We start from the raw sequence: 17,920 nt of genomic DNA on the forward strand, positions 1-17,920 counted from the left end.
TGACAGCCTAAAAGCCCTGACTTTACCAGTATACAATCTATGCATGTAACAAATTTGCACATGTACCCCATACATTTGTACAAATTTTAAAAATCTTCGGTTATTCTAAGAATAAATAAAATCATTTGCAATTGAATATTTCTAAAATGTTGCCTACGAACAGCCATCAGTAAATGATCAGGAGCAGGTTAACCAGTTTGAGACATGATTAAGGTTACTCCATGTACAGTCAACGTGGCTGCCGCAGATACAGTTGTAAAGCAGCATAAGTCACCCAGTTTTTAAACAGATTGTCCAAATTGTGTGTGGGGAGGGGTGTGGATTAGTGGAAAGCTAAGGGTGAAAAGCTTGACTAGATAACTCATTTAAGATATGCCTTGGCCTGGACCATTTAAAAAATTCTGGTGTCTTCATTGTAAAATGGTCAGTATCAGGTTGTTTTCAGTGAGGTGGTCCAAGAGGTCCTCCATCGGAAATGTCCAGTGCCAGGCAAATGCAAGGTATCCTTTACAAGATGGCCAATGCTGGACCCATGCTGAAGGTACCAGGTTCATGGTAGCTCCTTGGCAAAGTAGCCCATATGCAAAATGATCTGGTTTCAAGTCGGGACCTAGGAAATGCCACACTTTCTTTACCAGTTTCAAATATGCTTGTTCCGGTAAAACATTTGGAAATAAAAACCACTGTCCAAACGGACACTATCATCACTCCTCCCCAGAGTTTTTTAGTATTACTATACAGAACGGCCAACTATATATTGGCCCACCAAGTGGTTCGATGTTGTTTTTAGTACTATCATGTCATGACCTCCCTTCTTATGCAAGGTGACCAATACTTTACCCAGCCGTGGTCTCCTTTTAACACTCTGAAGTTTGTTTATATTTCTACATTCATACAGATTCTCCTGGCCCCTGAAGCCAACATTTTGACTTCTCAGATTACCACCCAGTGGGACCTTATTAGTTACTTAATGGCCAGTGTTACCGGCCTGTGCCTAGAATATATCTTCGTTTTCCCTTATGTTAAACAGCAATTCAATATACTCCTAATGGTGCAGACATCATGGACACTACTTTAGTTCTGCTAAGTAAAGATAGTCTCTCAGAGGTTATATGTTTTCACAATGAATTCTTCCATCACAAGGAAACAGTCCTAGGAATCTTGGCATGTTTTTGCAGATTATTGTCTATATGGGCAGAGCAGGCGACTATTTAAGTGATACAGTTTCAAAGATGATAACAATTACCATTGACTGAATTTCTTCAAATGTAGGGCAAACATCAATTATAATAAGCACAATTATTTTATATACCGCTAAGAAAGATTCTGACAATTAAACTAAATAAATATAACTTTGAATTCTTATTATGTACTTATTGAAAGAGATCTTTTAGACTTATTTAGACCCGGATTTTACCTTTGTTCATTCTCGTGCATATACAATAAGGAAACAGAAGAGAAATAAAATTGGTTAAGATATCACTAAAACTTTTTCACATGTAGAGTTTGAATCTTCCAAATCACTTCAACTCAGAATTGTTGGTGTTTATGTTTTTTCACTGAGTATTGTCCTCTGGGAATGTAGCATTTTTTTTTTTTAAAAGGGCTTCACCAGAGCCACTGACCACATCCTGGAAGTTCTTAGGATGGCACTTTCTTGATCTTACCAGAAGGGGTCAACAAAAGGTTTCCACTAACCAATACTCATGTTCCTTCCCCAAATTAACCTAAAATAGTTTGTTGATTGAAACACAGAAGAGTTATGGTTTTCCAGTCAGACTACCAGGACCATTATGCGACTTTGCAAGCACATAGGTAGTGACCAGTACTTTTGGATTGTCTCTGGCTACTCATGATTGTAAAAGGCCATCCACCGTAAAGTATATATATCCTGACCTCAGAAATAATAAAATGTGGGAAAAAATCCCTCTGTCCATTTGGAATCAATAAAACACAACATTAACTACTTTATGATAGACACTTTAAACTTGCACATAGTACCAACTGTTTAAAACAGTCTTGCAGAGTGCTTGACATTACATTCCCACGGATCCCAGAGATTAAATAATTTTCCTTGGGTTAGTGAGGAAGGATAGGATTCAGAATGCAAGTCCCAGTGTGACAGCAAAGTTCCTTAAAAAATATTCTGGGAAGGTCCCCCATTAAACCTGATTCCTATAATGGATCTATAAATTCCATTGATGATAAATCCTTTCATCCCACCAAAAGCAAAGGCTTACCACTTGGGTAACATATTAACACCCTGGTGTAATTTTAGGTAAATATGCTTGCTCTTGAAGAGATATTTAATTATTACACCTCTCTTTAACTTTAGTGACAAGAATATCTGATTTGTCTAGAACAATTCTAGTTTACTCCTGGTTTTATTATTGTTTCTTAGAAATTTCTTTTGGAAACAATCACAATCTTAAAGAAAAGTTTTAATTACATTTGAAAGTAAGTTGTCAACCTGACAACCATAGTTTCCCAAAACATCAATGCGTATTTCCTAGAAACAAGAACACTTTCTTATATATAACTACAATACAACCATGACATCAGGAAATTAATGTTGATACATTACTACTTTCTAATCCTTAGATTTCATTCAAGTTTTGTCAAGTATCCCAAAAATGCCCTTTGCTGCAAATGATTCAGTTTCGAATCACACATTGCATTTATCATGTCTCTTTAGTTTCCTTATTCTGAGATAGTTCCTTAGTCTTTCCTTGACTTTTATCACCTTGACACTTGTAAACATTTCAGGCCAGTTATTTTGTAGACTGTCTCTCAATTTGAGTCTGATATTTCCTAGATTCAGGCTGTGCATCTTTTGCAGGACTATCACAGAGGTGGTGCTGTGTTCTTACTGCATTCTGTCAGATGGTACATGATTTAGATTTGTTCCATTACTAATGTTATCCACATTAATCACTCAATTAAAGTGGTGTATGCCAGACTTTTGTACTTGGTAAGTACAAAAATTGCTTTGTAATTAATAAGTGTTTTGTGAGGAGTTGCTCTGAGACTGTGTAAATATTCTGTTCTTCACCACACTTTCAATGTTCTTCCACACCTATGAAAGTGTTTGTTATAAATCCCCACACCTTTGGTCAGAACCATTGGCAAAATGAATAAGAGGATTTTGTCTGAGATGGGTTGGCAAGTTATTCTGAAACCTAAGCCTTAATAACAATGTATACAAATATATTTCTTAGAGCACAGCATCTCCAATCCAATCATGAATTCAAAGCAGCTTAAGTTATGCTATCTTGTGGGTGCAGATTTTTTAACAGGTTTATTGAGATATCATTGATAGATAAAAATTGTTTATATTTAAGGTGTGCAATTTGATGTTTTGATAAGGTATACATTTTGAAATGATCACCACAACAAAACAAGTCAACATAGCCATTACCTCTACATAGTTACCATTTTGTATGTGTGTGTGTATGTGTTGAGAAGATTTAAGACCTACCTTCTTAGCAATGTACAAGTATATGATCCAGTATTGTCAACTGTAGTCACCATGCTGTACAGCAGATCTCCAGAAATAATCCGTCTTGCAAAACTAAAACTTTGTACCATTTGACAAACATCTCCCAATTTTCCCCTCCCCCCAGATCCTGGGAACCACCATCCTAATCACTGCTTCTATGAATCTGATGATTTTAAATTCCACATATAAGTAAGATTATGCAGTATTTCTCTTTCTGTGTCTTGCTTATAGCATAAAGTCTTCCAGCTCCATCCACGTTGTCGCAGATGGCAAGATTTCCTTCTTTTCTAAGGCCGAATAATTTTCCATACACGCACACACACACACACACACACACACACACACACACACACACTCATCTGTTGAAGGACATTTAGGTTGTTTCCATAACTTGGCTATTATGAATAATGCTGTAATGAACATGGGGGTGCAGATACCTCTTTAAGATCCTGATTTCAATTCCTTTAGATATATACCCGGAATTGGGATTCCTAGATGACATGGTAATTCTATTTTTAAGTTTATAAGGATGCTTCATACTGTTTTTCATAATGATTATACTGATTTATAATCCCAAGAGCATTGCACAAGGATTCTCTTTTCCCCACATGCTTGCCAACACCTGTTATTTTTTGTCTTTTTGATAATAGTCATTTTAACAGGTTGGGGTGATACCTCATTGTGATTTTGATTTGCATTTCCCTAATGATTACAGATGTTGGGCTACTTTTCTTATACCTATTAGCCAATTAAATTTTTTTTTTTTTTTTTTTTTTTTGAGACAGAGTCTCACTGTGTTGCCTGGGCTAGAGTGCCGTGGCGTCATCCTAGCTCACAGCAACCTCAAACTCCTGGGCTCAAGTAATCCTTCTGCCTCAGCCTCCCGAGTAGCTGGGACTACAGGCATGCGCCACCATGCCCGGCTAATTTTTTCTATATATTTTTAGTTGTCCAATTAATTTCTTTCTATTTTTAGTAGAGACGGGGTCTCACTCTTGCTCAGGCTGGTCTCGAACTCCTGAGCTCAAACAATCCACCCGCCTCGGCCTCCCAGAGAGCTAGGATTACAGGTGAGCCACCGCGCCCGGCCACCGATTAAATTTTTTGAGAAGCATCTACTTAAGTCCTTTGCCCATTTTTTAAGTGGGCTATTGGTATTTTTGGTATTGAGTTGTGTGATTCCTTTGATATTTTGGATATTAACTCCTTATCAGATATACAGTTTGCAAATATTTTTCCCATTCTGTAGGTTGCCTTTTCATTTTATTGATTGTTTCCTTTGCTGTGCAGAAACTTTTTAGTTTGTTGTAGTTCCACTTGTCTATTTTGCTTTTGTTGCTTGTCCTTTTGGTGTCATATCCAGAAAATTATTGCCAACACCAATGTCATGGAGACTTTCCCCTATGTTTTCTTCCAGAACATTTATGGTTTCAGGTCTTATATTTCAGTCTTTAAACCAGTTTGAGTTGATTTTTGTGTATGCTGTAATATAGGGGTCCAACCCCTTCCTTCCTTCCTCCCTTGCTCCCTCCCTCCCTCCTTCCCTTCCTTTCATATGTGGACATACAGTTTTCCAAACACTATTTGTTGAAGAGACTCTCCTTTCCCCATTGTGTATTCTTGGCACCCTTGTCAAAGATCAGTTGACTGTAAATGTGTGTGTGTGTGTGTGTGTGTGTGTGTGTGCATGTGTGTGTATGTGTGTTTATTTCTGGGTTCTCTATTTTGTTCCATTGGTCTACATCTCTGTTTTTATGCCAGTACCATACTGTTTTGATTACTATAGCTTTATGATATAATTTGAAGTCAGGAAGTGTGATATCTCCAGCTTTTTTGTTCTTGCTCTAGATTGCTTTGGCTATGTGGGCTGTCAATTTATTTGTTAATTTATTTATATTAGTATGGACTAAATATTAGTACATTTGTATGGTTTCCTATTTTATTTAATAATCCATTACCATCATTATTTATTTTGATACTCAAATTGTTCTAGATTTGGCAAGTGGCAGCTCCTTCAAGCTGGTTTTTGTGCCCTTTTTTCATACCCTCTTTATTCTTTGAGGATTTCCTTGCTTTTTGCACCCCAAAATGTTCTAGACTTATTTTGTACTTCCATGCTCTACTGTGGAATCTGTCATTTCTCCAAGGAATCCTGGTTCCTGTAAGTGGAAAATAGTATTTAGAAGCCAAATTCTGGGGGCTAGTTATGCTAGTTGCTGTGGGAGTGTTGCTGATCCCAGGCACTTTCAGTAGAGAATATATATGTAGGTATACATACAAACACACACACACACACATACACACACACGCACACACTATATATATATATATATAATGTATATATATACATATATATATTTCTCTATCTCTATATGCTGAAAACCATGAATTTGCACTAATACCTCGAGTTCCAGTTCCAATCCAACACCTCAAGGTTTGTTCTAGTTTTCTCCCTTTCCATATTTGTAACTCCCTTCTCCCACAGTGAGAAATCTGGCTCCAATTATTCTTAATATATTTATTTATTTGATCAATGCTCCAATATGTAACAAGTTTACCAATTCCATTGCCAAACTCTTCCTCATGGATATCCTTTTTATCCTACTTGGGCTCTGACATCCTTTATCAGGGCACCTCTCTACATGAACACCCTCCTAACTCTTCTCAGGCTCTGACTCCCCACACCTAGCTAGATCCTCTCCACCCCTGCATGTATGCCCTTCTCATGCCTGTTGGGTTCCAAAATCCCGCACCAGGCCACCCTTCCCTTCCCACACCCCTGTGCATGGATACATTTTTATAACAGTTGGACTCCAAAACCCCACAATAGGCCAAAACTCTACATTGATGCCTTCCTCCCCTGCTTAGTCTCTGATACCCCAAGAAGGCTGACTGTCATGCATGGATGCTCTCCTTATCCTATTCAGACTCAGACACCCTTGCCAACCAGCCCTCCTACAAAGAAGTCTTCTCCACCCTGCTCAGGTCATGAGGGCTTCCCCAACCCTCTTTTGCTACAGCTGGGAGCTTGCTCCACCCTACCAGATGACTTTAGGTGTAGCCAAAAGTGTACATTAAGAGCACCCACTTTACCATCAAAGTGTCCTTCGTGAACAATAAACTGTGTGGTCAATCTATGCATAAGTCAACCTTGGGTTAAGTCTTTTTAATAGCAGGTTTTTTTTACATGCCCTGAGGGCAAAATTTTGACTTTTCAGCCTCCCCTAGTTACAGACAATACTGATGGTTTACTTAACATTGCTTCTGTATGCATTATTTATAATAGTAAAAAGAATCAGACAAACCTAAATTTCCCTCAGTAGAGGACTGATTAAATAAGGCATAATACATCCATACAGTGCAACATGATAGAGTTCTTAAAAAGAAATCAGGTGGATCTATAATACTGACATTGAAAGATATTTAAAATATATTGTTAAACAGAAAAAGCAAGGTTCAAAATAGTATTATAGTGTTATCTCATTTGTGTATAAAAAAACAACTTTGTCCACATATGTATGTGCAGAAAGAAAGGTCTGAAAAGATAGATGCTGCCATATTGAGATTGGTTATTTTTAAAGGGCTGCCTTTTTTGACAACTTTTACTTTTGATTTCATATAATTCTGTATCATTAAATGGCATACATACCTGCGATCAACACTTTAATAAGTATTTCTTTAATGAACACTTTAATGGAGTAATGTGTTTAGGTCTGACTTTTCATTACACCATGAGTTTTTCTGTGATTATAAAAATGAATAATGTTCATTTTAGGGGATTTTGACAGTTACAGAAACATTACGAAGACAAAAAAAATCACCTGTTAATTCTGCCATTCATAAGAAAGCAATGTTAGCATTTGTCCGTATTCTGTTTCATTTCTTTTTGTTCTGTGCCTTTTATCATGTAACTCAAATGATGCATTTTTGCATTTTGCTTTTTGTCCTTAACAAACATGCCTTTATAACATGGCATTTTTTGTGTTATTGCTAATTGACAATTTATAATTGTATATATTTATGGGGTACAAAGCGATATTATGATTTATGAATACAGTGTGGAATAATTCAATAAAGCTGGTTAACATATCCATCACCTCAAATACTTATTATTTTTGTGGCAAGAACATTTGAAATTTACTATCTTAGCAATTTTGAAATGTACAATACACAATTATTAACTATATTCACCACGCTATTTAATAGATTTCAAGTAAAACTTATTTCTCTTGAGATTTTGTACCCTTTGAGCATTGTCTCTCCATTCTCCCCACTCCCTAGCCTCTATAACCACCTACTCTCCACTTCTTTGAGTTTTAGATTCTACAAATAAGATTTAGACTGTTTTAGATTCCACATATAAGTGAGAACATGCAGTATTTGTCTTTCTGTGCCTGGCTTGTTTCACTTAGCACAACATAAACATAATTCTTAATGACTATATAGGATTCTCCCACATCTGTACTGTAGGTTTCTTAACTTTTTCAGCTATTATGAAACAGCTGTGATAAATATCTTCACATACAATTTTTTTTTTTTGCAATTTGGATTATTATCTTAGGATTGCTTTCTAGAAGTTGGGTGAAGAGGATGTATATTTTAAAAGTTCTTGGTATACACTGCCAAATTGCTTTTCAGAAAGGTTGTACTGCTTTATTTGCCCAATAGCATTTCATGTTAGGTGATATTTTATTACATTCCTGCTCAGCAGTAACTTTAAGAATACATATTAATATAACATTACTATCTTACATAATCAATGTCTAAAACTATTTTTTTTTTTTTTTTTTTTTTTGAGACAGGGTCTCACTGTGTTGCCCGGGCTAGAGTGCCGTGGCGTCAGCCTAGCTCACAGCAACCTCACACTCCTGGGCTCAAGCAATCCTCCTGCCTCAGCCTCCCGAGTAGCTGGGACTACAGGCATGCGCCACCATGCCCGGCTAATTTTTTCTATATATTTTTAGTTGTCTGATTAATTTCTTTCTATTTTTAGTAGAGATGGGGTCTTGCTCTTGCTCAGGCTGGTTTCGAACTCCTGAGCTCAAACAATCCGCCCACCTCGGCCTCCCAGAGTGCTAGGATTACAGGCGTGAGCCACCGCGCCCGGCCTAAAACTATTTATTATTATGTGGAAGCACTAATATGCAACTAATATAAGGCAATATACAGAATAAATATTATTTCATTTCTATTTGTCAAAATACTTGAATAATTAATACATAGCAGTATACCTTTACTATTGCCAGTTATGTTGAAAATATAAACCCATCTAAAGAATAACATGTATAGTTTTCAGTATATATGTAATAATCAAGATTGTGAAATAACTCATATCCATATCAACAACAAGAAGAATTTTGTTGTTATTATACTCTGGTTTTGCAGTGGATATTTGATAAACAATGTTTAAGGTCAATGACTTGATAAAACAAAAATATTGTTGAAATCAACCAGCATGAAAGAAAAACAGGTGAATTTTTTATGCAACTGTTGTATTTTGGGGGGGGGGCTACGTAAATTTGAATATTGTGGATGCATTCTCCTATTTCTCTTAACTGTCTTCCCTTGGCTGGATTCCCCAAACATACTGAGGTATTAAGCAATCTTGCTAAATGTACTTAATATAATTGCATTTGTAGAATAAGTTAAGGGAATTGGGTACTAATATGTCCTGTATTTTGTTTAAATGTGTTACTAAAGTAAATGATTGATCACAGGTTTTACATTTTAAGTATTGATAGAGAATTTTAGTCAGATATTTTGAAGTTTCAGTCTCACAAATTATAAAAATATTAAATAGAAAATGTCACATCCTTTCAAAATTGTCCAGTCTACAGAAGCTGGGTAATGCGGGGGATCAGAGAATGAGGAAATATCCAGCTTCCCGGTAAATTTACAAACGAAAGAAGGCTAGAATAATTTAGTCTGTTTGATAAAATTATAATCCCATTCCATTAAAAATACAATGTTAAACATTACATTCAGAGAATAATACAAACTTACCTGATAATAATTATTATTTATGTAGCATTTATTATTTGCCATATGCCTTTTAAATACTTCACATATATTAATTCATTTAATCATCACAGCAACCTATGAGATAGGTATTGTTATATCTACATTTTACAGATGAGCAAATGAAGGCATAGAGAGGTGAAACGACTTCACCAAGTTTACCAGCTAGTAAGTGATGCAGCTGACATCCAAATCCAGGCTGTTTGGCGCCACAGTCTGTTTTTCTAACCACTGTGCTCTGCTGCCTCACCTCATGTTATTGTTTATAAAATTCTTTGAATTATAGACTTACTGTCATCCCTGTCTTAGAAATAACAAATCAAAACTCAGAGATGTTTCCCTGGGTACCAGAATTACAAATGTTAATTGAATCCTCTGAAAAAGTACAAAGATCAAAAATCCGTCTGTCTTTTTTAGAAGGCTAGTTGCCATAAAGGAAGATAATTTTGTAATTCCTAAGGGCACTAAATGTCCTTCCTTTAATTGAGTTTTGTGATAGAAATGAATTATTTGACGTCCTGGAGCATCTTCTGTGCTAATTTTAATAGCTCTAGTGATATAATTCTATCTTAAATTTTATTAACTGACATAAAAGATATGGAGCTGTATGTATATTTTGTTGATAGACAACCACTGAAGGGAAGGTTAATTGAAAACAGAAATCTTAAGCAGCCACTCAAATTTAGTGGGGAAAAAACAATTGGCTTCTCATTTCCAGAATTACCTGGTGAATCCACAGAACAGTCAGCATCCTCTATTGTTCCTATCACAACCCTATGTTTGTGCCAAGGATGTTCTGGAGTGGGAAAAAAGTTAAATGACCAAAACTCAAATAATGCTTCTGCTCTAAGGACCTAAAATCTGAGGTGATAGAAATGCCACTTTAAAACAATAGCTTTAAAAGGTGGTTGGGACTTAGAAGTTAGGCAAAGGCAACAGAGAGTTAATATAATGGGGTATTGTGCAGCATATGTGATAGGACAGAAATCATAATTGGAGTTTGGGATATGGAAGTCAGAAATGTTGAGATGTGGGGATCACAGTTGAGATTGGATATCAAAAGTTTTAAGATATGGAAATGGAAGTGAGAATACAGGAATCAGGAACTTTGGAATGTAGGAGTGAAAAATGGCAGGATGAGGGTATTGAAAATTTTAAAGTTTAGGAGTTGAGTTGTGGGGATGGGGATTCATGGGCTGTGGATAAGCTGTGAAGATTGAGGGTCAAGAATGGAAGTTGCAGACAGTCTTGTAATAATAGCATATCTAATTTTGGTTAGACCTCCCACTGTCCAATTGTAAAAACAGGACAAATGTGTATGCATATATATAAAATATATATTTAATAATTCTATTATATATAGTAAATATAAATAACAACTATAAGTAAATATTTAACAATTATGTATATATACGCATACACACACACACACACACACACACACACACATATATATACACACATGCATACACACCCTTTCACACCAGATGAATAAGTATATATATTTAACAACTGAAGGCACTGGAGAAGGCAAGACTTAATTGGCCACAAACCTTGAAAGAAGGAAAGCACAAGAGGAAAGATCCAAATTCACTTCAGCTTCCCCATCTCCCCCAAAACATTTTCCAAGTGGTATCAAGGAGTAACAGCTAAATAGAGAGCAGCAGACTTAATAGGCCAGGAGCAAAGGTGGGTGTTTGGGAACAAGAGTAGCTGGGATTTGGGGGACAAAATTCTAGAGACGAGGAAACTGCAGAGGTGTGAGCCCAAAAATCTGTATGCAAATTCCCTGCAAATCATCAGTCAATTCCTAAAATGTACATGCACAGGAACAGAATACAAGAAATCCAGCAGAACAACAGCACCTAAAGAGCTGAGCACAGACTTTAGCAGCTACATAATGCTGGGGAGACAGAGATTAGAGTTCAAGCCCCGCAAGGTGAAATGATCTTGGTAAACATCTCATATTTTAGTTGTAAGATCTAGGAAGGACCATGACCTAGGAGTAAGGTCAAAACTGAAATTAACCACCATTAAAAAGCTTAAAATCAAGCCTCAATGATCCACTGGTACTGTATCTGCCTACTACACTAAGAAAACTTAATCCTCTTTGGAGAAAGCTGATATCATCCAGAGCCTCTACAAATTTTCTTCTACACTGTCCAAATTCAACAAGAAATTATGAAGCATGTTAAAGACAAAACAAAACAAAAAAACACCCCCCCAAACAAACAAAAAAAATCCCACAAAAAACAAACCACTCACACAAAAACAAACAAACAGAAAATTAAGGCCAAATACCAAAAACCAGGAGGATCCAGATGATTCAGATATTGAAGTTATCATATAAGGGCTTTAAATAATATAATTAAAACGTTCAAGAAAATAGAAGAAAGATAAGGAATTTCAGAAGAGCCTTGGAATCTACTTTAAAACTGATAGGAGGAAAAATGGAAATTTCAAGTTTCTAAATGAAAATTCTGGAACTGAAAATATTATAACTAAAATTAAGAATTCAATAGACGGGTTGTATAGCAGCTCAGACAAAGAGGAACAGAGTTTCTACTGAATGGGTGACAAGTCAGCAGAAAATATCCAGATTAAAGCACAAAGGAAAAAAAAAGGCAAAAAATGAAGAAAAGAATGTAAGAGAAATAAGGAATATAGCAAAAGTTATAACATACAGGTAACTGGAGTTCCAGAATGAGAAGAGAGATAAAGAGAGAAGGGGATAGATGCAATATTTAAGGAAATACTTTCCAAGATTTTTCAAAAACTGATGAAAAAGATCAGATTCACATTTAAGAAGCTTTATGAATTACGAGTAGGATAAATACATACATATACACACAGAGAGACTTAGTGACATCAAACTCAAAATGCTGAAGACCAAAGAAAAAAATTTTCAAGTAGCTGGTGGCTGGGGGATAAGACATGATATCTTCAAAGGAGCAACAATCAGACTGATGGCTGACTTCCCAACAGAAACAATGGCATCCAGAAAACAATGAAAAGACATCTTTAAAATGCAGAAAGATAAAAAAAGGCCAATGTGGAATTTTATAGCCAGCAAAACTATCCTTTAAAAAACTGGTGTAAAGACAATTTCATATTAACAAAAGCTGAGAGAATTTATTGTTATCAGACCTGAGCCATAAGAAATATTTAAGAGATTTTCTCCCTTAAATACTAAAGTTCAACGCCCCCAAATGGAAGTATTGAACTTGAAGAAGAAATGAAGAACATCAGAAAGGAGAGATTTTGACCCACTTCCACTCCAATAAATTCTCATTCCAACGGAATCATCTAATATAAGTTTATATTAAATGAAATGTAGGCAAAGAGTAAGAGGTAAAGTTAGAATTTCACAACTTAACCAAAACAAAGTTAAAACATTTTAAAGAAACAATGGAAGTTGGGCCCTGAGAATCAAGAGTCAAGGGCAGCAGTTGGCATGTGTGGCTCAAAGGTTATGGCTGTGTCAGTGGCAAGTAAATATTAGGGAACAAAAAAATCTGTGGAGATGCAGGTCGGGAGCCATGGGGGAAAGTTGTGTTGTGAGGGTTAGGGGTCAAGAGAGCCCGTGGGGGATTTAAGTGCCAGGGGCCATGGCTGACAGTTGCGTTGTGGTAGTTGTGTCAAAGGACAGAGGTCGGGAGATCGCGACCCACCAACACAGCAGCGGTTAAAACTTGCTCTCAAGGGGCGGTTGAGATTCTGGCGCCCCCCGGAGGACACGCCCCTCTCGGGCCCTCCCCGCGCGCCCCGCCTCCGTCGCCCCGCCCCGTCCCAGCCAGCCCCGCCCCGGCCGGCGTTTCGAACGCGGACGCCGCGCGCGGCTGAGGCGACCCGGCGCGAGCGAGGGAGTGAACGAGCAAGCGAGCGCGCGGCGCAGGGACCCGGCGGGCTGCTGGGGCCTCCGCGGCGCCCGCCTCCGCTCCCTCCCCTCGGGCTCTCCGGGCCGGCCGGCCGGCGCCGCCTCCCGAGAAGATGGCGCTGCACTTCCAGGTCAGTGCGCTCTGCGCCGCGGGCCGCGCTCCGCCGCCCCGGGAACTCGGCGGGACGCTGGGGTCTGGAGACTGAGGGCTGAGGAACAGCGGCGGAGGCCGCAAGGCCGTGGGTCGGCGCCCGCGGAACCCCATCCCCTGCCTCCGCCCCCAGTCGGGGGCCCGGGGCACTGGTCTGGGCTGCACACCCCAGGCCCGCGCCCGAGGAAGGGGCGGCGGAGCGGTGGGTGGAGTGGAGCGGGGCCGGGGCCAGGCTCGGCGCTCGCCCCCGGGGGAGGCGCGTGTGCGGGGGACCAGCGGGGCTGGAGCTGCCCTTCCCGGCGCGGCGGCACGGGCACGGACCGCGCGCTCTAGTGGCGCCCAGGCAGGTGGGGTCCGAGCCGGGCCGGTTTTGGCGCGCCTCGGGCGGCAGCGGAGTCCAGGGGTAGCCTTCGCGCCTTCCCGCTGCGTCGCCGGTCGCGGCTCTGTGTCAGCCTCTCTCCACACAGTCGAGTCGGAGCTGGAAAGGCGGCTTGGGGTCTGCCGAAGGAGCGGCGGCAGCAGTTGGACTTGAATTGGCCGGAGGAGGCAGGGAGTGTGTGCGTATCTGTAGGGAGTTGCGGAGGAGGGCTCCGCGGCAGCCTCATTGCAAGGGGAAGCCGTTGCCGGGCGCGCGCATTGGGATCGCGGAGGCAATAAACATGGGACGTGAGCTCGTGTATCCTCGTGTTGTTCTGACACATTCATTTCGCCAGACATTTACTGAGTCTCCCCGCTGTGTCTCAAGTACTGTGCAAAGTTCTGGGGGATAAAGGGTGACATCATCTTACTATCCCTGCCCTCATAGAGCTCACCGATAATTACGGTACAAGTGAAAAATGTAGACTCAGTCACAGAATATCATGGGAGCACAGAAAAGAGGGCGGCCAACCCTGTGTGTGTGTTTGTGTTGGGAGGGAGCGAAGTGGAGCTACTATGCTCTCGGACAAGAGATGCTTTCAGTTTCTTTGAACTTGTGTTGTTGCACTTATTAATTAGTTATTGAGTACCCTACTATACTAGGCACTGAAGATACAGCTCTGAGCAAAACTCCGTGGTGAAGAGGAAGGGAAGGGTATAGAGGTAGAATGAGGACAGTGTGAGCCAAGGCAAAGAATTGTGGAAGAACATGACATACTGCAGAAAGTTCAGTCTGATTGGAGCATAGGGTTCATCTCAAAGAGAAGGAGCCAGGAGAGTCTGTGGATGGCAAGAGATGATTTTGGTGGGAAATTTCATAATGTGGTGACAGTGTATCTAAGTATTACATTCTCCTTGTAGACTTCTTTGGACTGTGGTCATACTGACTTGTTACTTTCTTATTTATTGATTCTTCCAAAGGGTCTTTTCTTTCTAACCAAGCACTCTCTGTCAGATCATTGACAGCCCCAGGATGTTATAGACCAGGAGATAGTGAGCCCCACACATTACCTTTTGACTCCTTGCCATTTCTAAGGGTCCCCAGGTCAAAATAATGTACTACCACTTTAGCAAATATACCCTCTGGGAAATTTTCACAGGAAGAATCTTACAGGCAGGATTTATGGATTATAAATTGGTAATCGTATGTTCATAGTGCAGGTGTAAATCTTGAGAGTAAATTAAAAAGTATGCGGGAACTTTGGAACCTTTTTAGACTTGGAAAGGTGATGCATAGGAAATCACTAAGTCCTGGAAGACTTCTTCATGTTTAGGTACAGTGTTTGAAAAATTAGCTGCTGATGTCCAAACTACCCATATTGGTTTCCCAGGAACGTACTTCACAGTAGCTGTAGATAGCTTAAAAGTGGACTTGGACAAATAAAAGATCAGACAGTTTTGGTGACCAGAAAAAAACTGTAATGTCTCAGTTTGAATTTTTTTTTTTTTTAGCATATGAGATCATATTGCTAGCCAGTTAACTCAGGGAACATTTGTTAATAGTGATAACCAGTACCTAGCATTTTGTGTTTTTATATGCTCATTGTACAGTCAAATCCCTGCCCTAATCTGAGAGGTGGGCATATATATGTTTTATTTCTGAAGACAATGAGTCTTAGAACGATTGTGACTTGCCCAAGGTTACGGGGTTAGAATAGGCCTGATAATTCATAAGTTCCGTATTCTTCCCACTACTTATCTTACTGTCACCTATCCAGCAGAGCAACTAGTCAAAAATTATGCCATCAAGATAATGAGTAAAGAAGCAGATTTGTGTGGGGTGAGGTTAGGGCACTGCTCAACATCTTTTTCGCATCATGCCATACATAAAAAATGGTAATTGCATGGCTCATTACATAAACTGCTCACAGCTAAAGGCCATTAGTGTATCCTTTCCCCACTGTCTCAAGCCCTGCCTTGGCTGCCTGGAGGGCAGAGGGATCAGTATATCAAGCATACCTATGACCCATTCAAGGCACATGCATTCTAGTTAGAAAGCTGCGGGTTAGAGTACCTTGTCCTCAAAGAAGTAATGTATCTGGATTACCTGAGAGAAGGCAGTCCAGATAGGCAGAGCGAGGAAAGAGAGAGAATTGGGAACAAGTAAGATAGATGTAGGTACTTTAGATAGGACAGAGGCACCTTGATGAGACTCAAAAGATACTGTTAGGAAAAATTTAGGGGACCCAGTTGGTCCAGCTTTTTTGTTTCAGAAGCAGGGGCTATAGCCATGCTTCTTAATCCCCAGTCAGTCTACCTGATTTGATCTAGATGTGATTGAGAACTATTTTTGAACACAGTGATAACATGAAAAAAAGGGATTTGGGAAAGATAATTCTGGCAGTATGGACTTGAAGGGGAAAAATCATAGAAGATCATTGTTGTCTTTTATAACTATCAGTAACCGAAGAGATTAGTTATTTATGATTTATTGTGGATCTGCTATTTGGCAGGCACTGGATTAGGCTTTCCCCTATCTTTTCTATCTTAATCCTCACAGTTATTTTGGAAGGTGGATATTGCTGTCTGTAGTTTCAACAGTAAGGCTTAGAAAGGTTAAATAATTTGCCTGAAGCCACTTAATAATTGAGTGGCAGATTCCAAAGCTTGTGTCCACTCCATTGGACCAATGGTTTTCAAATTGAACCATGATGTTTCTAAGACTCCCACTACCCTCTATTCTCATTCCCAAAGCAGCTCCTGAAGAAATCCATGGTATTGGCAGTCACAATTAGAAAATATTTTTTGATTATTCTGTTTGAATATCATGTGGACGTGTTGAGTCTCAGTCTTTATAGAAAAAGTATTGGTAGGCCTTTGTGACAAATTAGATTATGTACCTGGAATTAGTCGGAATGTGAGATTTGAGGGCAGAGTCCTCAAGACTGCCCTTCTGACACCAACGGCAAGCTTGACAGCTTCCTAAAACTACCTTCAGGTTCTATAGTTCATTAGAGGGACTCACAGAATTCACTAAAAGCTGTCATTCTCAGCAGTTTATTACAGGGAAAGGGTAGAGATTAAAATTGATCAAAAGAAGGAGACACACGGGGCAGAATCTGAGAGGGTTCCAAAACTAAGCTGCTGTTGTCCTCAGGACATACTTCTCTCCCTGAGTTAATGTGTGGCTGTATGCACTGATTCCAAACTAGGGAAGCTCACCCAAGCTTCAGTACCAAGGGTTTTTAGAGGGGCTTCATTATTTAGGCATGATTGATTGATTGCCCATGTGTTTGAACTCAGTTTCTAGGTCACTGATACCTTGTGACCCAGAGTCCTACCCTGAAACACATAGTTGGCCTTTTTGGTGTGGACAGCCCCCAGTCTACAACTATTGGGTACGGCCAGCCCCTACCCTACACAAAAAAATTCCTATCGGGTATAACATAGACTACTTCCCAGAAGCTATAGGGCAAAGGCCAGACTTCTTTTAGGGCAAGGCCAAATTCTTTACTATATAGGAGGTACTGAGGAGAGGGAAAAGTAAAAGATAACGTCAATCTTGTAAATCTAGATCCTGGTCTAGACCTCTGAAACCATGGACAAAAAAGAGACACTTAAAGTAGAAATCTGTGGGAAACATGTTCAATTCAGTTTCTGACATTTCCTGGTTATTTTTAGTTATTTTTCTTTCTAGATTTCCAAGAGGAAGAAATTTGTAGACAAATATAGTCAACAAATAGAGTTAAAAGTATGGACCAGGAATCATCTACAGGTAGATGATGACTGAAATAAAGGGTGTCAAGATGGTAGGTTGTGAGGAGACAAAATGTACTTGAGTATGTAGACTTGTATTTGACTCCAAATCGATCATTACTCTATGTTTGATCTTGAGCAACTTAGGTATATTTGATCTCTCAACTTCAGTTTTTTCATCTGTAAAATGAGTATACTAAAAATATGTACCTTGCAGGAGCCTGTTTTTCAGGATTGATTTGAAAAGAGTGTGGAAATACTT

The 17,920-nt window shown here is 39.2% G+C and overlaps 1 protein-coding gene across 1 annotated transcript in view; it reads left to right on the top strand.

The window, feature by feature from the left end:
• Window positions 1-13,507: 13,507 nt before the first annotated feature.
• RANBP17 (RAN binding protein 17) overlaps window positions 13,508-17,920 on the top strand; it is a 404,920-nt gene continuing 400,507 nt past the window's right edge. The window contains exon 1 of the mRNA XM_012649689.1: window positions 13,508-13,525. Within this exon, the coding sequence (XP_012505143.1) occupies window positions 13,508-13,525 (18 nt within the window). The remainder of the gene's footprint in view (window positions 13,526-17,920) is intronic.

This window comes from Propithecus coquereli, unplaced genomic scaffold, assembly GCF_000956105.1.
Source record: "Propithecus coquereli isolate 6110/MARCELLA unplaced genomic scaffold, Pcoq_1.0 Scaffold301, whole genome shotgun sequence".
NCBI classification, from domain to species: domain Eukaryota; kingdom Metazoa; phylum Chordata; class Mammalia; order Primates; family Indriidae; genus Propithecus; species Propithecus coquereli.